Source organism: Phaethon lepturus, unplaced genomic scaffold, assembly GCF_000687285.1.
Source record: "Phaethon lepturus isolate BGI_N335 unplaced genomic scaffold, ASM68728v1 scaffold1869, whole genome shotgun sequence".
Lineage (NCBI taxonomy): Eukaryota > Metazoa > Chordata > Aves > Phaethontiformes > Phaethontidae > Phaethon > Phaethon lepturus.
Window position 1 is genome coordinate 11,063 of NW_010561032.1, and position 21,789 is coordinate 32,851.

The following is a 21,789-nucleotide window of genomic DNA, read 5'->3' on the forward strand; positions in this document are numbered from 1 at the left end:
ATCTCTCTACTCTCTCTTTCCCATCTATGCATGGCAATCAGAGCTGGCAGAAGCAGTACGGTGCTGTCTGCTGTGATCTCCCACACAGAGTGCCTTTGCCAACCATTTCCAGCTGCCAGGCACGGAACAACTCACATGCTGCTTCCCAGCTCCTTGACTCTCTTTCACAATCTGCTAACAAGTGCTGAAAAGAGGACCACTCCTTAGTCTGGAGAGAAAAGGAGGTTTGAACCTACGATCAGTACAGAGCTCAGCTGGCTTATTAATGCTGAGGTGAACACAGTCAGGAACTTTGCTGGAAAGTTTCTTAAACTTCACATCTTGGTGACAATGTAAGGAAACATGACTGTAATATCAGTGTCAATAACATTATGCTGAACTATCTTGTTCCAGTCTAGTGGTGGGAAAAATTGCCAAGTCGAGAGGCCTGGAAAAAGAAATGCCCTTTTTCTACTGTAAAGAGTAAAAGAGTAGAGAAATGCAGCTTTCCAACACTTCTCTTCCTTGGAAAACAGGCATGGTTTTCTGTGGCTGTTTAACCCTTGATCTCTTGGTTGTGTATGTTGTTGATGAGGAGTCTTTGTGAACTAAACTGGAGCCACTACCGCAGCCAGGAAGAGTCAACTCCATCCCATCCTTGCTGACCTGTGCTGGCTTGTGAATTAACTTCTCAGAGATAGTACTAACCTTCAGAAACACAATAAAACTTGATGTAAGTTTCTACCCCACCTCTCAATCCCTTGGGAAAACCTTCGTATTTCTGCTGACTGAACAACAGGGAATCAGCAATGCACATAATGAAAGGGGATTTTCAAAATCAGACTTCAAAAGTTGTCAGCAGAAGTGTAATTAGGATGTGAGCTACAGTCAGAATGGCACAACCTGCCAGCTTCACTAGCTACCCATGACCACCCCAGCCATCTCTCTGCCCACTGTGAAACTCCTTTTCCTGGCTTTTGGCTTCCCTTACCTGCCGGTTCTGAAACCTCTCAATTCCTGTGAGGCAGGCTTCCTTGTTGACAAACGTTCCTGCCCGGCTCTGGAGCTCTCGCTGGCAACAGGCCTCTGGTGTCGCCTTTTCCAAAGAGGAGTGTGGAAGATGAGGGACAGCTTCAAAATCTTCTGGTCCATTCACTCCACAGCAGGCAAACTAGGCAGAGAGAGAGGCACAGAGAAGAAAGGAAGACAGAGCTGACACTTTGCCCTGAAAGCAGATACAAGAAATCTACCTACGTAAAAAGACCTACTCTTGTAGGGATCAAAGCTTTAGTCAAAGCAGAGACAAAACAACTGTTGTATCTGAAGAAGTGAGTTGTGCTTGTACCTTGGAGCTTCTGTTTCATCAAAGCCTTTTTATAAAGTCCCACTGTTCCCACGTCATACTGTAGACTCTAAGGTACCACTGGGAATATTGCCACAAACTACACAGGGCTTTGGAGCACACCCAGACTGACTTGCTTGAGATCACCCAGCAAGTCTGTAAGGGAGCCAGCAGTACAATCCAGGCTCCCGCCCACCCGTTCTCCCCATAGCCAATGGCCAGGATTGTTGCTGCTCAAAGGCACTGCTAGGTGATTCAAGCAAGGTCCCTTTTTAGGATTCAAGTCATACTCTGACGCTGTCTCCTTTTAGTCAGCAAAAGGAAATGTCTTTATTAAAGTCCTGAATCAGCATGAAGGGCAGCAATCATCTTTTTCTTTTAAGATTAAAATGGACTTTTCATCTGCAGAGTCTGACATCCCGCTCTGCACTCCTGAAGAGATACACCGTGGACTGTACTGAGCACTAAGCTGACATGTCTACACACACACACACACGTGTACAGAACTTCTTGTAGTAGATAATAACAACTCCAATTCCAATCACAGTCAATCTTTAACCTGCCTGATTAGGATTGTAAAAACAAAGTCAATTTTGACGGCAAATAGGTCTATACTGAAAATACACCATTGGGCACACTCCTGCCTAATCTGCCACCTACCGACTCGTTTCACAAGAGCAACAAAAAGCCATTGGTTAGCACCAGGTTTTGGCTGCTGTTGGCTGGGAATAGTTCTGAAGTAGCCTGCAAGGTGAAAGGTCCAGGGTAAATGCAGTGATATTCAGTTGCAGACATGGCTTTCTGTGCCCACTGTTTGAAAGCTGGGGGTACCCAGCCAGGTCAAAAGCCTCAGGCTTTGGCAAACCACAGAGGCTGATGCAGTCATTGGGAGCATCTCTCTCGGGACTGACAGCAGCTCACTTCAAGAAAGACCGGCCGAATCTTCATCTCCCTCCCACCACCACTGCCACCAACCCCGGCGTTACACTTGACACGACAGGATGGACAAAGCAGGCTGGCCCTGGGAAAGCTGAGAGTGTGGGCTGAACACCGTGTTGATGGCTGCTGACCATGGGCAGCATGGGACTGGCCTGGCCTGACTTACTGTGATCATAACAGAGTTCCAGGTGGAAGAGAAGACGTCTGTGTCGTTGTTCCTCAGGTAATGCTTCTTCAGCTCCTTCGTGAAAAACTCTCTGGTCAGCTGAAACACACAGACAGGCGGAAATGTAAAGGCTATGGCCAACACCTTTCCCAAGCAGTTGTTTTGGTTTTGTTCTTTTTTTTTTGTTCTTTTTTCTTTTGCAATCCTCAGAGGACAAACATGGGAAAAGCCACTGGCTGAAGCAAAACTATATCCAGGGCGAATAGTACCTGCTGAATAAAACCATTGCTCATTAAAAATCAGGGAATGAATTATATCTACACTTGCAAGATAATGTTTACACTTAAAGGTTAGTTGGTTTTTTTTACATTTTTAGCGCTATTTGAAAGTAAGTGAAACAGGACTAAAACAGATTTTAGAAAAATCTTCAAATCCACATCCAAATAGTAATTTAACTTACTACGCTTCATGAGGTCTGCTATCAAAGCATGATTTTCCCCTCACTTTTCATTTTAAACCAGTTAACTTCCTACTAACAACCGGGGAACTGCTCTGAATTTCTTCCATGTGTGAAAAAGCAGAATGAAGCCCTAATATGAAACTTTCTGGGAATGAAAAGGAAGTGAAAAACATGTAATGAATATGAAAAGTTCAAGTCAACTTATGAATTGGAAAAAAAGACCATTTCCCTGACACTGCTTTAGATTATCTAAACTGACCCACACATACCAAGAAAAAAACCCTCTTTATATTTCAAGCGTTTAGGTAATTTAAACATTTTTCCTATGGTCAACAATATAAATGAACAGAATTTCATTTACTCCTGTTTACATTCACAGTAAAATAGAAAAACGGAACGAACATTTTGGCTCAGAGACTTCTCAAAAAGTTAGGCACCTTGAAATTACATTTACTTAGGATCACTCTCTGGAGGACTAGTAAATATACGAACTTAATAGTCTTGTTAAACTGAACACCCCAATTCAATCTTGCTGACTTTCTATCACTTCAGGATGAAAACTTCAAGGAATATCCTTTTCACATTCCAAAGAGGTCTTGACTTGTGTGGTCCCTTCTCCAAAATACCTTGTGATTTATGATCCACACAGGCAAAATCTCTCTGCCACTGCAAAGCCTCAGTGAAGGGGGTTGGACTCGGTTGGATACAGCACTACTCTAGTGTTGCATATTTGCAGGATCTGGAATTAAGCTGCCTGAAAAAGACCCCTTTTCTTCCTCTGTCATTTATACAGCACTGCAGATGCAGTAACGTATACTGCTACAAGTTGGTTTCCAGTTCTTGATATGCAACGTGAAGTATCACACATACGCATACATATGTATGAGACATACAGGTGGGCACAAAAGAACAAGTACAAAATTCTTTGTTACCTTTGTAACTGTATCACAAAATTTAAGGAAAAAAGAGAAGGCTGTGATGACTCTTTAAAAGACCCCCGAATACCACTTAATATTGACTTCTTTTTTACAAATACAAACTAAGGCCAAAATTAATGACTAAATCAATACTGAGTAAAAATTTGTCACAAAGCCTTGAATGATGCAGGTAGCTCCATCTCACTACCTTTTAATTAGATATGCCACTAAGTTCCTAAATCACTTTTATGAGACAGTTATTAACTCATTTCTTGCTTTTGAATATTAAAATACCAGAGGACATGGCATTTTCCTTTGGGAGTTTGGTGCACTGGGGGAAGGTCAGGTTAGAAGATGCTGAAATACGTCTTCAGTGTTCTCCTTTCCTTCCCTTTCTCTGCATACTTTATCCATGCAGCATCCTACCCTGCAGAGACAGCAGAACTTTTTTTTTGATGCTTATCTGTTTCTGAAGCGCAGACTTTGAAACTGATATTACTGTTGGTAATAATCCCAGACGACTGCCTTTGGCGGGGTCTAAAACAAAAGAGTCATTTAAATATAAAGTGAAACCTTTATTTTGACAGCAGCAGCCCCAGAGGAAATTGTTCAGAGTTTGTGTGCGATTTTTACGAGACTTGGCCTAAGACAAAGCTTTAGTGCTGGAACAGTAAATTTGACAGGAAAAGAACCGATTCCATTTTGTTGCTCTTAAACTGTTTGTCCTGAGCATCTGAAGTTCAGAAAAATGTTAAAAAAAAAAAAAATTTGATCAGCAGATACATCTTCTTTTAAAAAATTGCTGACAAAGGAGGATAAAAGTTAGTGAGACTGTCCTACTCGCATGCCCACGGCCCCCCTCTCGCTGAAGCTAGTAACGGCACTGACGAGGTCCGTGCACATTGTAGTTCTATGGCAAGAACTATCCAGAAGGGCACAAAGGACCGGCTAATAGAACTGGATCTTGGCACACACTTCTGACGACGCAGTTATACCAGCCACAGTCACAAACAATGAAGACCCATTCAGCCGTGGTTTTTTCTAGCTGTTCTGGGGGGAACGTCGCCAATACAGAAGCAGCACATGCACGTGTACATTTACAAGCCAGTGAATGAAGTGGGACTGTTTTCTCAAACTCATTCAAAAAACAGCTTGGCTGGGATTACTGCAGCCAGATGAAAAGGACTTACGAAAAAGAGGGCATTTTTGCACGACACAGGTGTGGTGGCCCTGACTGGGAAGGTCACAGCCTTCTCATGCAGCGCTGTGTCAAGGAACACCGAATGCTGTGCACGAAGCTTAGCTTCATAGCGCCTGCTTGGGAAACGGGGCACACTCCTGTCCACCTGCATCTGCCTGGAGCATCCTAATGTTTCTGACACAGTACAGTGCTTGTACTGTAGGTACAGTCACCAGTCCTGCACCTCTCTCTTCCACAGTGCCTTCCATTTAAGAGATTCCGGCTTCCTAACCGAGGGATGGACAGTGAATATTCTTTACTTTTTGCCTTATGTCTGAGGAAACAGCAGTATTGGGAACCAAAAAAGTGACTCGTCAGTTGAGTGTCAGAACTGGGGCTAAAAATCCAAACATCCTGACTCCATCCAGAGCCCTCCCACTGAACTAATCTGTTCCTACCATCCCGCTTGTTTGCTTGCTAAGACAATTCACTAAGAAAGAGTCACATATCCCCTAAGGGTTTTTCCCATCCAGACCTCTGAAGGGCATATACAGAGCAATTCGTGAACGTAAGTCAAATCGCTCTTCCACAGCCTCTCTCTATTGTTCATGGAAGACATTATTTTATGGAGGGTCTTCCAGATGAAAAGGGTTCTCCACCCTCCAAAATCTCCCTTACAAAGGAAGAGAAACTCTGGAACTCCCATAGCTGATTAACAACAGCCTTCTTTTTCAGAGACTGCTTTTAAACAGTTCTTTGGAAGTCCAGCCAGACTTGCAGGTGACAGTAGCTCACCATCACTAATACCACTTTCATTCACTCCACCACCACACTCTGCTTCACTGACTCTTCCTCTCATGTCAAATCTCAGCAGAAGACATCTCTTTTCTCCCTTATTTTTGTCTCTTAATTTCTTTCACTCCCTCAGCTATTAATAATTTAACTCTGCTGAGGTTTGGGAGCTAGTTCGGATGTAACACACTGTACAAGAGAAAGCTGCACTGAACATTACCTGGAAAGCGAACAGATAGAGTGAGTGTAGCTCTTTTGTCTCATTTTATACAACCAGCAAGGCCACAGCCATATGGACTGGTGCAATGACCACCACAGGAACCCACTTGGTAAGTTTCCAATAAATTTGGGTTGCCTAAACATGCATTTACACCACCACACACCTTGAAAGCAACTCATTTTGCAGGGAAGTGAAAAGCACATCTGAACCTGACCTTAAAATTGCTACTGTGAAGAATTCTTCCCAACACAAGTTCATTGAAAGACCACCCCTGTGCCCATGGACATTCTACCCAGTCATCTAGCGTCACCCTAAGCCAAAGATGACAGCAAAATTAGTCACAATAGTCACCAAACCGGAGGAGCTACCACCAAAATATACAGCAACAGCAAAACAAGGTTTTGGTTGTTGGGGTTTCTTTTCCCCAGAAGAAACCTGAGGAAGTAACAAACCACAAGAATTTGCAAACTGAATTTAACTTTAGCATAGAGCCATCTCCAGCTATGTTGGGATCTGACATTCTTCGTTCCTTCCCATTTAAGCCTTTCCTGTCAGTCATTCTGACAGAGTGGGAAGCTGGTGATGCAAACAAAGAGACAAGCTCAGGAAAGATAGAAGTTTGTTCCCCTTCAAGTTTTATCTCGCAAAACACCACCAGATGCCACAGAAGTCTAGAATAACCACTGCAACCTTATCTTGAAAGGTAACATATCCTCATGCATCCCACGGCTTCCACGGGAGTGGAAAGTACCGATGCTTTGCCCAGCAGCAAGATGTAAGCAGGCTTCTGGCGACTGAGGGAAGAGGACACGGCCAGCCCTGCAGTCACCCCACGCACAGAACCCACAGCGAGCCTGTCTAGTTTCTTGTACCCCTTACCAGTTTCCCACGGGGATGGTCGGAAGTGGGAGCAGTCAGCTGCCGGCTGCTCGCCCAGCCCCTGCTCACCAGGAACCATGTTCTCTCTCTGTCGTGAAGCCCGTACCTGGCTCTGCAGGGCAGTTTCTACATGTGTGGTCTGCTGCTTGTGCTGAACCAAAGGAATTCTCTAAAAACTCCTTACAGCAGAGCTGTAATGACCAGAACATGCCAGACCCCCCATGCTGCAACCTATATATGGAGCAGTAGCTGTTACCAGGAGGGCATGGTCTCAAAGCCTAAGCTGGAACGGGGCACCCACTCTGTGTGCAGAGTGCAGTCCCTTCCCCACTGCCTTCAGATCTGAGGCAAAGACAAAAGGCCACTAGCTCATAAAGGGGAAAAAATATTCTCTCACTGCCTCCCCCCCAAGACCACCCTACTGCACAAATACCACACTCTCTTGCTGCAAGCTTCGTAAGTCTTGATTCTTTGCTTATCAAAAATTTTTTGTATTAATAAAATTAAACATATACCCTGGCTCAAGAAAATCATCATAATTACACGGCTCTTCGATGCTCATGCCACATTTCTGTCATGTTCAGTACAGGGAACGTGCTGTATGTTCTCTTGCTACTGGCAGAGGCCAAATAAACAAAATAATAAATACTAACAGTCACTAGTGACCACTTCTACTGGCCAATGTTTTTTCACAGCCATCACTCAGAGTCATATTTCAAAGATGGGCTGACTTGAGAAGGATGGATCTAGTTCAGTCAGGCTCTTCCTTGCACATGTGGAAGCATGGAAAAAATGCACAAACCTTTGCTGGTTAGAGAAACAAATGAGACTGTGCTTACTACTAGTTGTAGTAAAAGCTCACTACTAGCATAGGGGAGGGATGATGGCCATATAATAATATGCATAGCAGTAGAGTAGAGAAAGGCCACATCATATGAAGCTGTGGAGAGAAGGAGCAGAAACTTGTAAGCAGGGCAATATGCAAGGGATGGGACTTGGGATGGGACTCAAAATGGGACATGGGGAGACTTGCTCAGGGCAGGGCAGGGGGGTATATTACAAAGCAGCATTGAGAGCAATCTGGTGAGCACCAAAACATGAAAATTCAAGAAGGAATATGATTAGAGATGCACAAGAGAGTTTTTGCACTGCAGTGCAAGCATTGGCTCTGTTGGGAAAACAGAAGGTTTCACTATTAATACTAATATTAAACACATGCTATATTGAAAAAAGGGAAGAGCTGCTTTTAACCTTAGTGTGACTTGATTATAAAACTTCCCTCTGATGGAATGCGCAGCTGGCTTGGCTGCAAAAGAATCAGGAAGACTCTAAAAACTTCAGGATTTAAGTAGTCCCCCGGTGTCTATCTCCTGTGTACTTAAACAATTCACCCTGCACATGCCAAGTTAGTTAGCATTCACTGGCTTGCTGGCAGTTCTGCAAACTGAGGGTAGTAATGAAGCAGGTTTGTTGGTATTTGAAACAAACAGTCGCTCTACAAATGAATCAGCCACCATCTAAGACCGTGCTCCAGCTGGGTACAATCCCACTGGGGTTCAGAGTTTGCCCACCGTAGGATACTTACATTTTCTCTGAAGATAAAAGCCAGGATTGCAGCTGAAAGCTCCGCCAGGAAGATTAACAAAATAAACATGAAGAACTGGAAGAGAGAAGATAAAAAAAAACAAACACACAGACATACCATTAGTGCATGCAATAGGTAGTAGGAATACGGGGTTTTGCTAGTCACCAAAGAGATGGAAAAAATAACTAAGGAAACTTCTTTTCCCTGACAATTAAAAAAACCTGTGAGACAGTAACCTGGAGCAGACATAACCTCTTCTCTGACCATGTCACAGGACATGGGAACTCATGACGCTTTTGCCTGGTTCTAATGATTAAAAGGGAGTAAGGCTACAGGACCCGTAGCATCCCCAGATAAATATGTACCAGGTTAAAACAGTAAAGCCTACTTTGATGGAAAAAGTTGTATGATTATGTAGGTGCTCACACATGGTTAAGTTGTCCTGACAGATGAGATGCATACACCTACATATGCACACATACCCCTCATCACAACGTAAACAACATAAACAGTTTTACTGTAATATGATCATGGCTCATTTTGTATGCAAGGAGGTAGTTGGACATACTCAAATATTTACACTTATGACTAAAAATTGACTCTTTTTAGAGTATTCTGCATTTCAGGACAAAAGCAGCCTTGGTTAATATCCCCCTCCACACAGTGGGGTCGCACTAAGTATTAACCATGCAGAACCTCAGAAAGTTGATAACACCCCATCATAATTTTAATTTGATTATGCAGCCATCAACCATGTCTCATATAGTATCCAAAGCGTGCATATTCATATCCTTAACATCAAGGGCACACTGCAAACTTGACAGAATGCAACAGCCAGCAGACTGAGAGGTAGCAAGAGAAACGGGCATTCAGTTTGAAGTAAAACCATTACACTTACGTCATCATAATTCTAGGGAAGAGAAATGAGAGCAGAGGGGCACGTGGTTGTTCAATTTAAGCTGGAAGTATATTTTCATCCTGTTGCCTTTGCAACCTTCTGCTGCTTCAGTCTGAAAGTCTGGTCTTCCGTCTTACTAAAGGCAACTAAAAGCATCTTGTTTCTGTGAATTTACCAAGCCTGAGCGATTCACCGCGCCTTCACCACCCACCCCACGGGAGGTCTCATCCCCAGAGAGACTGAGGTTGCGCTGCAAGGGAGCTGCCCGTGGGACCTTGTCTACCAGAGCGCTCAGGTACTGTGGAGCGTTTCCTGCCCAGGATGACTGCCAGGACTCCTGCGGGCTCCCACCTCAGATCCTCCTGCCTGAAGGCAGCACAGAAAACTGGTACACAGCTAGAGGTGAAACTCAAGTAGAGAGGAAAATAGTGTTGAAGGGAACAAATCTCCCAGGGCAAGAAAGCATTCACTGCCATCAAAGAGCTCAGGACTCAGCCTGTCTTTGGGACTGATTCTCAGCTACACTGATGCCTCATGCTAGTTTGATGTTGCTTCAGTCCATAACAAACAGTAAAAGGAACAGGCAGGGATGTGCCCTCTAACATCCTTAAAACGACAAATGTTGGTGCTGAGGAACTCCTATGGGAACAGAGCAGAAAGTGGCTAGGCTCACACTCTCTCCCAAAACGGCATTTATTTCCATTCTTGGAGACAAAATAATGGGCTTGAGAAACCATAAGTCTGAACTAGATGGACATTTTTTATGTTCTTACAGCCATAAAGAGAAACCACCGTTTTAGAGTCAGTCCTTCTAAAATTCAAAGATCCAAAGAATTAGCCCACAGACTCAAAAGATGATTTTACAAAACCGAGTGAACATTTAGAAATGAACTCAGATTTTGGCACCATGTGAGAAAAAGAGGAGTGAATGGAGAACCCAGCAAGACTGCATCACGTGGAGGGTAATAAACATGTGGTACACGTTACCAATGAAGGTGGTTGAAGCAACAAGTAGAAAAAAACACAAGAAAAGTCTGGATGTTTTTTTTGCGTGAGAAAGTTATTGAAGGTCTTTCTGAAACAGAAGGCAGGGAGATGGGGCCAAAAGTACTATTGTGATTCCCAAACAATGATTTATAAACAGTGTCTGAAACGCTGTGCACTGTGCATTTCAGTAATGGAGAGAGAATTCAAACTACCTGCTTGGAATGGGCAAAATGTTCTTTTGTTGTCAACTACCAGAGCTGTGAGCCATTTTTCCCCACTGGAAAAGTACACGAACCACCCTGTCCCATTCGTCTTCCTGCTTCTGCAGTGGAAACAAAAGAAAAGGAGCCTGGGCTCAAATGGCAAAACAAGAAGAGTCAGATAAGCAGGGACTTTGGTTGCTAACAGAATGCTGTTGCTTGATTTTGCTGAACTAGTTAACTCTATAATTTATTCTTACTGCTGGAGTTTTCTGTGTGGCCTCTTTTTTTCCTGCTCAGAGACTGTTTTGTTTTTAATTTCACCACAGGAGGGCAAAGAACAAGTGATGAGAATGAACGACGCTTTGCAAATTCACATCATCATCCATCAAGGGATCTCTGCATAGTCACTAAGAGGTCTAAGGTGGTGATCAAGTGATTAATCCCGTCACCCTGCTAATTGCATTTCATTTACTGATTACTGGGAGACACATGTTCACCCAAGCTCCAGCACAGGTCTGTGCAGAAGTGGAAGCAGCCATTCCCAGATTATCTCTGATAAGCTTCATTATCATTCCCGAACTGATTTACACTTACACTGTGCAGTCTGCATTACAGATTTGTAACAGTTGCTGTAGAAAAAACATGAGCAGCCATTAGGGCTGATGAGAAAAAGAAGAGAGATCTTCAGTTTTTCAGAACTTGCTCCCATTCTGCATTTTAAGGAGAGTCAAAATCCGCCTATTGTTTTGCATCCCAAAATTAAATTGATTACTGATATATGAGAAGACTAAACAGCCAGCTGGTTAATGAATAGGACACAGCAGCCTCACATTCAAATTCATCTTGAGACCCACACTTGAACACAGGTATCCCCCACATCCAAGGTGAACATCCTGAGGAGTGGGGTCTCCCATGTTGGTCAAAAATCCTGCCTCAGCTCCTGGTGATGATTATAGATTTATCAGAAGTTTCCACAAACTTCTTTTTCACAAGTCATCTACTGTTCCAGCTTCAGCAATGATGTTGCAAAAAGAGCAGCAACTGCCTTTAACCCAAAGGACTCACATTTGCATGCTGAAAAGTTTCAAGGAGTACTGCATCCATTTTTCTAGAGTTCAAAACAGGACATCAGCACTCAAAACTAAGCCAAATTAAGCTAACACAGACTGTTCTTGTTGCAAAGCTGAATTCATGTTGTATGCTCAACAGCATTTTGGATTCTGATTTTTATGGTGTGCTTTTGCAGTCAGAAGGTCTTTAGGACAATCCAGAAGTTATACGATGTCTGATTTTCAGGCCAATGCTTGCTGCTTTTTGTGAGCCAAGTCCAAATGCTGGGAAATCTAGAAACACTTCACAGCCTGGTGCTTAATGCAACATGTTCGGTTACAGAGTGATGTTTTTTTTAATCAAAAGGCAAGTAGCTTGATGAAAAATAAAAGTCCTTGCAAACACAGAAGCCAGAACCCAGAGAACATGCATTTGTGCATCTGTCTTGTCCCTTCTATCTTCTGTTTACATTTGGATTAAAAGCTTCAGATATACATTATGCATCACTCTGAAATCTCACTCAAGCAGCTCTCTGGCTCATCAATTCTTTAACAACTTTGTAAGTGGACTTGATTTAATGTAGCACCTTCTCCCCAAGTACCACCCCCCTGAAGCCTAACACTCTGTTTTGCAAGGTGTTCCCAGGCTCTCTGGCATATGCTCAAGAAAGGTTTGCCTTTTCAACACCTAAAAATAACTCCCATCAGGCTTCTGGTTTCACAGCTGTTTTATGCATTTTAACATCAGCTGGTGTGGCCCCCAAAAAAGCAGAAATTAGCAACATTTTCTCTTCTCACTTGATAGCAGCACAGATCCTCATCCAAGTTCTTCGCTGCCAGTACAAGACAGACATGGGGGAAAGAGCAGGTCCAGCGGAGGGCCACAAAAATGATGAGAGGGATGGAACACCTCTCCTGTGAGGACAGGCTGAGAGAGTTTGGGTTGTTAAACCTGGAGAAGAGAAGACTCCGGGGAGACCTTATTGTGGCCTTTCAGTACTTAAAGAGGGCTTATAAGAAAGATGGAGACAGACTTTTTAGCAGGGCATGTAGCAATAGGACAAGGGGTAACGGTTTTAAGCTAAAAGGGGATAGATTTCGACTAGATCCAAGGAAGAAATTTTTTTACGATGAGATTGGTGAAACTGGCACAGCTTGCCCAGAGAGGTGGTAGATGTCCCATACCTAGAAATATCCAAGGTCAGGTTGGACGGGGCTCTGAGCAACCTGCTCTAGTTGAAGATGTCCCTGCTCATTGCAGGGGGCTTGGACTAGATGGCCTTTAAAGGTCCTTTCCAACCCAAACCATCCTATGATTCTATGCTGTTGGACATGAGATGGCAGGTTGTTTAACAGAGTTGACTTTGACACCAGAAGCCCTGGAAGACCTGATCAAAGTGGAACACTAATTCCTCATCCAGTAGTTACTTTTTTCGAAGTATAAAATAAAATAATAATAAAAATAAATAAATAAAGCAGCAAGGCTCAGAACTATCTCTAAGAGTCAGAAAAGTAGTAAGCACAAAATTGAGTGCACTGGACTATAACTAAAACACCAGGAGGAACATTCAAATTGTGATGTAACTCTGTGATGTTAAATCAGGAAAGAGCATGGCCCAGAGCTCCCTTCCTCCAGCCAGGTCCCCGATGTGTATGCAGCAGACATGGTCCAAACTGAAAATACTACTCCCTCATTCACTTACAATCAATACTTCTCATCAAACACAACTTCCCATTTCTTAATCTGACAGGGAGAGGCTTTGCAGGATCCTCAGGCTCATTGGGCCTGATCCCTTGCCTTTTATTAGGTTCCTCTGGGGACATCTCCATGACTTCACAGGTGATACATTTCATTTTCTGATTTACTTCTGAGGCAAGTCACTGAAAATCAAACCCACAAAGCTTTCCAAAAAAGGGCTCTTATGTACAGGTTATGAATTGAAGGGGTGGGTGAGCCAAGTGCCAGAGAGAATTTATCCCAGTGAAGCCAGGCTCATCTCTAGGAAAAAACTGTTTCATCTTCAAGACAGTGTTCTGTTTAGAGACAAGACTCTTTTGCACTGTGAAGCAGCTGTGTGAGATACAATCATAACAAAACACCGTAAGATCAGGATTTAAAAAAAAATGAAAACAAACAAACAAAACAAAAAATGCCACCCCAAAACCCCAACAGACTCAGAGGAAGAAACAAAAGGTCACATTTGACAAAAATGAATGATCTTTGTGTTTTGACATATAACTGGTAATACCTTCCAGTAAGAGATAATGGCTGGAAACCCTGCAGTATCAGAACTTCTGATGGAGGTAAAAAATGACTTATTTTAGAGGCTATCTCTTTGTAAACAGTACTTGATGACCTCATGGGCTGAAATTAAACCCTATTATTCAGGGATAAAATTGCCCAAAGATAACAAATCTCATTCATTTATGGAGCGGAGTAGGCATAGGGGAGTGAGCAGCTATTGAGAGCTGCAATGCAAGGCCACCATGCAGTTCTCAGCTGCGCATTTCTGCTGACATGGGGGGCTCCATTACATAGATGCTTTGCTCTATGTGTTCCCTCTGCTTTGTTGTGAACCAGTGAGGAATGAATCGACAAGTGGAGCTGTGGGTTTTGGGTGGACAAAAGAGGACCATTTTTGGTCACTTTATAAAATTAAAAAAAACCCCACAACAACAAACAAATAGGCCTACTTCAAAACAAAGCTTAACAAAGTCAAAATACAGTCCTAGACTCCATCCACTGGGCTCAAGCCTGGTACAGGGAATAAGCAAATTATCTATATTTCTAGCTGTATGTAAAAGTGCCCTAAACCTATTTATTATCTCAGAGAATAATGGCTACAATAACAGACACCCATTCATGCACTTAACCACAGCATCAACTAACCAGTCACCCCCATTCTTGGGAAACACCAAAAGGCCAACAGAAAACACACCAAAAAAAAAAAAAACACTTACAAAACCCCAAAAAAACACTTACAAAAAGCAGGAGGCATTTGTTCTCACGGATGGCACCGCAGCAGCCAAGGAAACCCAGCAGAAAGAGCATTGCTCCCATAGCCAGCATGATGTACGCTCCCGTGAAGAGCAAAGGGTTGGCAGCCACTATCTCTCGAAAACCTGTGGGATCCACAATGACCCAGATCCCAACTCCCAGCAGGCATGCTCCTCCCAGCTGTCACGGCACAAGGAAAGGAGAGAGGGAGATAGGTCAACATAAAACAACTGCTGCAGGAAAAGTGGAGTCACGGCTATCTTTTAATCAAAGGTGTTCACTTGGAGAATTTGTGTTTCTCCATGGCATATATTCTCTGCCGGGCAGGTGACTGCTGACATGCTTCTCTTACTGTCTCTTGCTCACTAAATGAAACATTTGCAGCAAAAGCACCTTTCTTCCTTGATACATTATTCTACCGTTCACTCCTCTCCTAAAGCTGAAAGACTGAGTCTTGAGCTCCTGCCATATCTGCAGGGGACAGCCCAGTGAAGGGGCACATGGGAACCCTCTCAGCCACAGAGTCCAGGGTGGCTGGGTGCTCCCACCCTTCCTGTCAAAGACAAGAGCAATAGGGTCACAGAGAATGACCCTACATGTGGTAGGAAAATGACTGTGTTTCCTAGTGAAAACCTCAGCAGGGCACCCAGGACTGGAAAACAATTTTTTCTGCCATTCAAAAATAGACCATGTACACTGCTAGTTACAGCTTTCCCTTCGGTCTCCCTTGCCAAGGGCAGGAATAACAGCGACCACTGCACTGGCTTTCTGAATGAGCATCTTTGGATGCTGCAAAACCCTCAGTGGTCACTAGTGGCAAGCTGAGGGGATATTCTGTACCGTGGCAGCTTTACCAAATTACTTCTGGGAAGCAGCAGTTTGCTGGAAACAGGAGGATTCAAGAAATAAAGTGGATTCTAAATACTTACAAATATAAAGAAATTGAAAAGGAACATCAGGTACTTCATGCAGCTCAGACAGTCTCCCTCCATGGTCTTCAGGCTCCTTGATTCAATTCTTCCTGCAAAACACCAGCACTTCCTTATCATGCTCACTTTTTATTGGAGTGACACAATCCTACTTCCATTTGTATTTCCCCCAGATCCTGTGGAGTTATTTATGCAGAAGGGTGCATTTCTTAACCGAAAAAGGCAACATACCACAGTCTAGTAAGAGATAATGATCACTGTTAAGTCCCTCTGCATTCTTCCAGGTCTGAAGGAGAATGCAGATGTGAAGAGGAAGGTTGCAGGAGAAGAAAGGTCTAGCTTTGCTTGCAGAGTGAGATGCAGGGAAAAATATCTCTCTGCACAGGATGGTTTCCCTGTCCCCCCACTCCAGTCCCTAAAGCCTGTCAAGTCTAAGCAGCACTGAACATACCTGCCTACTTCATGCCAAAAAAGGCCGAATCTGAAAAGGCTCATGGGCATGCATTTCTGGACAGTTAGCTCCATACAAGCTTCCTCCGCAGAATGAATGCCATAAAAACAAGGACAACATTTTCAGGGAAACACTTGGAGGAGCTGGGCTGGGAATGACTGCAGCGTGTGGACGTGGGAGGGCCCGAGGAGGCTGTCCTCACACAGTTACTCAGACTGGCACCCAACACCTGCTTGTCATGCAGTGTGAAATACTACTGTGCCACCGAAGTCCTGCTGCTCTACATCCCACCCTGCACAGGTCTCTTGCAGGAGGAGCCCATGGATCAAAGTTGGTAAACCTTTAATCCCAGGAAAAACTGCTAAGGAATCTGAACCAGTTTTGAAACTCCACGTCTGAATGAGACAGCAAACTACTCAGGACAGTACTTCTATTGGAAATGCAGCTATAAATCCTGACTAGGTGAGGCTACGTTGGAAGAAAGCTTGCTGTTTAATGAAGTGACTGTGTCTCCTGACATGCAACTATATCACCAAGTACCCTACAGGGACAGACAAATAAATAGATAAAAGAGTAAAACTTTCACTGAAACAGCAGATAATGCAGTCATGGCACTGTGCACAGATGGATGCATACATATGCAAACAGAGGCACAGGTTTGCTTAGGTCCCTAGAGAAGCCCTCCCAAAGCCCACATTCTTCTTAACCCATCTCTTCCCCTTTCTCCACTGTGAATGCCATTCCCTAAACAGACCTGCATCCAATGTTATCAAAGCACATTCAATTCACTTAAAAAACAGAAATCATCCAAGGTTTTCGCCAGGCCAGAAATAAAACTATTTCTTTAACTCCTTCATTGTTTTTGTTCATCCACAATGCTTGGGAGCACTGCAGAGCCTTGCGGGGTGCTTCCCCCTGTGACCATGGGAACTGCTCTGCTTTAGCCAAGGAGCTGAGAAAACCCATGGCAGGCAGCGCTCCCAGCAAGGGGCTGCCGGAGGTAAACAGACAGGCTCGTATCACACAGTGTGTGTGTTTCCTGCACTTCTTTGACTCTGTTTAAAAATCAAATCAGTTTCTCCCTAGTGGCAAAACCGCAGAGACACAACTGGCACGAGGTAGAAACTCGTGGACATGCAGCTGCTTTCCCTCTGCATCTTTGCTTGCCTGGGGCACGACAGCAGCATGCCTCTGCTGGCTGGGTACCACCAAGGCAAACCCCCTTTGCTAGAGGAATCCTGAGCAGATCCACAAAGCCAGTCTTACAGTCCACCTTGCTTCTGGAGAAACACAAACTTGAATCTGAACCTGACAACAAGGGCAGTATTTTTCTTTACAAAGTTTATTTTCTTATACCGCTGATAAGAAAAGTCTTTTCTGCCCAGAAAGACTCAAAGCCAAGACCATGACTGGCTGAGATGGAGTGGGGCACAGAGCTCTGACGTGGCCCTGGAGGAGATGCCCACAGCTTCCTGACAAGAGTTTAAAGTCATGTCTGCAGATCTCACAGAGAACAGAGATCGTGAAGTCCAGAAGGGTAAGGAGCTGGGGAGGAAATTCTTCAGTTTCATGGGAAAGGTGAACCTCAGCTCCACTAACCCAGGAGCCTGGACAATATAGTAGAGAGGGATATGAAAATATAGACAAATTGATACGATATTGAACTTCTAGAGCCCCAGAATCAGTCGCACCCAGATGTCCCCACCATCACACAAAAAAGCTATGCTCCAATGAAACAAGGGATGGCTAAATCTCAGTAAATAAGCCAAAGTCTGAAAGTCATCTGAGAAACAGAATTCTAAGTCCTGCTGCCTTGAGCACCCACCCACATGATCCATATCATAGTAGACTTAGGCAAAAAAAAAGAATAAAAAGCAAACCAGTTTAACGGTATTGTGCCGTTTCACATCATTCACGCTCACCTCACTGCAGAGGCACCCACATGAAAAACATTGCCTGTGGTCTAAAAAGCAGCAGCTCCTGAGTCTAACACTGTCTTGCTGCTTTGTAGAGTTGACAAAGCACATTCCTGCCTTACTTTACTTTCCATGTGTGGGTCTGCTTCTCCTGCAAGACGAGCAGGTTCCCTTGCAACCGCTCTGATTTGCACAAGCTGAGTACAAGCCTCCTTTTCTTTTCAAACACAATCCTAAGCTGAGATTCCTTACGTTGCTCTTGCCCGTGCATCCACCCAGTATGTTAAAATGTTTTCTAGGTGTAAGCAGGGAAGGGAAGACTCTCAATCTGTTGAGCAATCAGGTCCTGAAAACTTCACCACGCAGTCACAGTAACCTGGGAGCAGCGTGAACACATGCACACTCAGCTTTGACAAGTGAGGACTCCCTTGTTTGCCTGGGCAAGAAATTGTCCCCAGTGGTGGTGCTGGGCTCAGATTTGTAATTTCTAAACCCACCACGCTTCACACAGCAAAGCAACAACTAAGTGCAACCCTCCTAACTGTGCTGTGCTTCAAGCCAGGAAGACACCCAGTGGGGCTTACAAATCCCAAAGTCCTTCAACTCAGGATGTGCAAATGGAAGCGGCAACCGTGTGAAGTGTGGGCTGGCAACGCCAAGAACAGAGCCTGTCAGAGCTTCCACATTGTAAGAGCTCAATGCGAACTTCCAAAAAATGTCAACGCGCTGATCCAATCTGAGAAACAGGAGCTCTGAGCAACTGTTTTAGTGCTGTAACTTAAGAGATTGGAGAGACCCAGACATACCAGCTTAACACACTCTTAGCAGTTTCTGCTGGGTACCCAGATTCCCAAACAAGCACATGCAAGATCACCACTTGGATCCTGTGATTGCACTGATTAAAACAGGGCAAATCAACCAAAAGCATGACCTGACCCCTTAAGTAGTACTTAAAACTGTTTCATGTCAGAGCTCAAGCACTCTAGCATATATGAAACATATTACTAATTCATATATGCAGTAGTGCTCTAGACTTTGAAGAGTATATAACTAGTGCTATTTACAAACAATGCAAGCAAAATGCAAATAACGTTACTCACAAATAATGTAATTATGAAATGATTTGTGCCAAGTGCTGCCTTACTAATTCGCTGAAGGTACCTGAAATCCCTGATGACAGGCTGCACGGAGAAAATAATTGACATGAAAGGACAACCCTGACCCGCAGAGCTGCTTTTTCCTTCCACTTTTCTTTTTAAGCCATACACACAAAAGGAAAATTTTATAAGTTACTCCTACTACACACTGATGCAAGTGCGATAAAAACTGAACACATATGTCTTAATCTACCTTTTAAAAATCTCTTCTCTCCCCTCCTCCAGGCCCCAAATTTGTGACAGATTAAGTTCTCCTCTGCAGGAGACATTTAATGCTAAGCAAACATTAACAGTCAGAACTGCAGAAGACAGCGGCTGACAGATGCTTTCCCTGGCTTGTCCCATCTCAGACCTGTGAGACATATGAGACATATTTGTTTTTGTCTGAAATGTAGCTATAAATGTTCAGCTTTTTCTTAGGCAGATTATTCTCATTTCTCCCCCTTAATATGAATTTTATCTTGAAAAGTGATAGGGAGGCTAAAAATCCCCAGCAGCATAGCCAGGAAACATACCCCAGCTGCTGTCATCAGTTAGGAATAAAGTCTAGTTTTTCAAGGCAATGCGTTTTTTTGTTCTCCAGCCATCATTTATTTCCTTCCTCCTCACATTTGCTTTTGCATGCCTTGCAGCTACCTTGAACTTCATGTATCTAAAGGCAGCTGCTCAACCACACCTCCAAAAACTGCTTCCAAGTCTCTCTTTGCTACCACTGATGTTTCCCTCCACCCCCATGTCCCTTTCACACTGGATTGAAACCTGTGGTTTCACTTCAGTTGCTCCTTTACCTTTGCCTTGGAGGTGGAATCACTGAAAAACTTAGGTTGGACAGGGCCTCAGCATGTCATTGAGTACAAACACCCATTGCCTCCAACCTGGGTCAATTCCAAAGTTTGATCCAACTTCAAAGTTTGAGCAGGTTTCTCAGGGTCACATTAGTTAAGTTTTGAATATCTCCAAGGTCTGAGATTCCCTGGTCTCCCTGGGCACCTCTTCCAATGTTTGACCCCCATCCTTGTGAAAAAAATTTTTAAAACAGCTGTCCAAGGTGTTTCCAAGTTAGCCTGTGGTGAAAGGAACAAGAGCATCCCTCTGATATGCCAGTCTTATCAGAACTCTCAGGAACACCTTTATTTTCACCAGTCTCAATCCTTGCATCTTCCGTATCATACCACTCCTACCCTCTACTGAAAACAAGTGTGTGAATCATTTTCCTTGCCTACCATTCCAACCACGTAATCTCCACCCCAACATACCTGGGCAGACTATTTGTATTTCACTACATAAAATTCATATATTGTGCACTTGCCTGATGGCTCATCACAGTCTTCCCATCCCAAATACTTAATAGAAATCATAGAATTACCAAGACTGGGAGAGACATCTAGAGGTCACTTTGTCCAATCCTCATGCAAACCACTTTTTCAGTCACTTCTATCACACTGTCCATGTATATCTTATTTTCACATAAATATCTCTGCCATCAACACGCATGAAGACCTTGTCCACTGAACTGATCTGTCGCTTCCTTTAAAACCTAAGAACCAGTTCTGCAGTACCTCCTACAAAATATTAGCCAATGGCTTGAGGAGCAGATGGTGCTAACTCACACCTACTTTCATTTTCATGTACAAAGCAACCAAGTGAAAGCTGAAGACGTGTTTGAAGCTCTCCAGAACCACTGCCAGGCAGCCTTTAAAGGAATTAGAAAATGTGGACCAGATTCTCTTCCAAGCCAGTGCATCAATTTCTAGAGGCTGACCCAGCTGAGATGTCACTAGAAATGTCCCTGAAGCTCTAAGCTGCACCAGTGGTGAAGAACCACCACAACCTGGCATTGCTCCATTGTGTCCTCTCCCCAGCAACGTGGCAGCCCACCCTTTGGCTTGCAGGTATGGAGACTTGGCTCAGCATGCTTGCCTTCCTTCAGAGAGTACCTGTCTCCCAAGAGGATTTCTGTGTTCGCTGTCTGCAAGCAGTATCCAACTCCTTTAAATCAAAGTGGTGGGGTCTGCTAAGAGGACATATCTAACAAGTGCTGCCTTCCAGAAAACTCTCTCAGAGTATTATTTCCACGCAGTCTGCTCCTCTAGATAGAACAGAGATAGGGGCAGTTTATTTAGGAAGCTGAAGGGGGACGACTTGCTGCAGTACACCTCGCAGGTGATATGATGGCAGATGAGTATTTCTTACCCCTCTCCTGCACACCATAGCTACACCTAACAAGCCTTGACAGAGATACAGAGAAAGCATCTGGCACGCAGAAAGAGAGAGCCGTAAACAAGACTCACCTTCACGAATCTTGGGACTTGAAGCACTGTGTCTGTTCTAGTGTTAATTGTCTGTGTGTCCCATGTATCTCTTTCTAGCCAAGCTTGTCCTGTAAGAGAAAAATATGCAATTACTGCAGAAGTCAATAAATGCACTCATGTTAAATACACAATTTATTAAAACACACCATCCTGATGAATATGTTCAGTCTAATTGCCACCTTAATTTAGTGTACATTAGCACTAATGAAGAGCTTTTAATACCCAGTGAGGGATCCAATTCCTCAGAATCTCCTTAACAACCTTTGGGGTGTTTTAAATGCCCACAGACCACATGTAAATCTATAGTCCCATTACACATGGACCTCATACCACAACAGGACTAGATTAATACCAGCTGAACCTTCAGTATTTTACAGGAGGTTTAGACAAACTTTAATCTGCTGTGACTTTACAGTCCATTTACGGGGAA

General features: G+C 43.7%; 1 protein-coding gene across 1 annotated transcript in view; it reads right to left on the minus strand.

The window, feature by feature from the left end:
- The window catches only part of TSPAN18 (tetraspanin 18), a 24,057-nt gene extending 2,649 nt beyond the window's left edge, over positions 1-21,408 (minus strand). The window contains exons 1-6 of the mRNA XM_010293838.1: positions 21,339-21,408; positions 15,524-15,615; positions 14,580-14,774; positions 8,460-8,534; positions 2,427-2,525; positions 971-1,150 (exon numbers count right to left, since the gene is read on the minus strand). Of these exons, the coding sequence (XP_010292140.1) occupies positions 971-1,150; positions 2,427-2,525; positions 8,460-8,534; positions 14,580-14,774; positions 15,524-15,586 (612 nt within the window). The 5' untranslated portion in view covers positions 15,587-15,615; positions 21,339-21,408. The remainder of the gene's footprint in view (positions 1-970; positions 1,151-2,426; positions 2,526-8,459; positions 8,535-14,579; positions 14,775-15,523; positions 15,616-21,338) is intronic.
- Between the last annotated feature and the right edge of the window lie 381 nt (positions 21,409-21,789).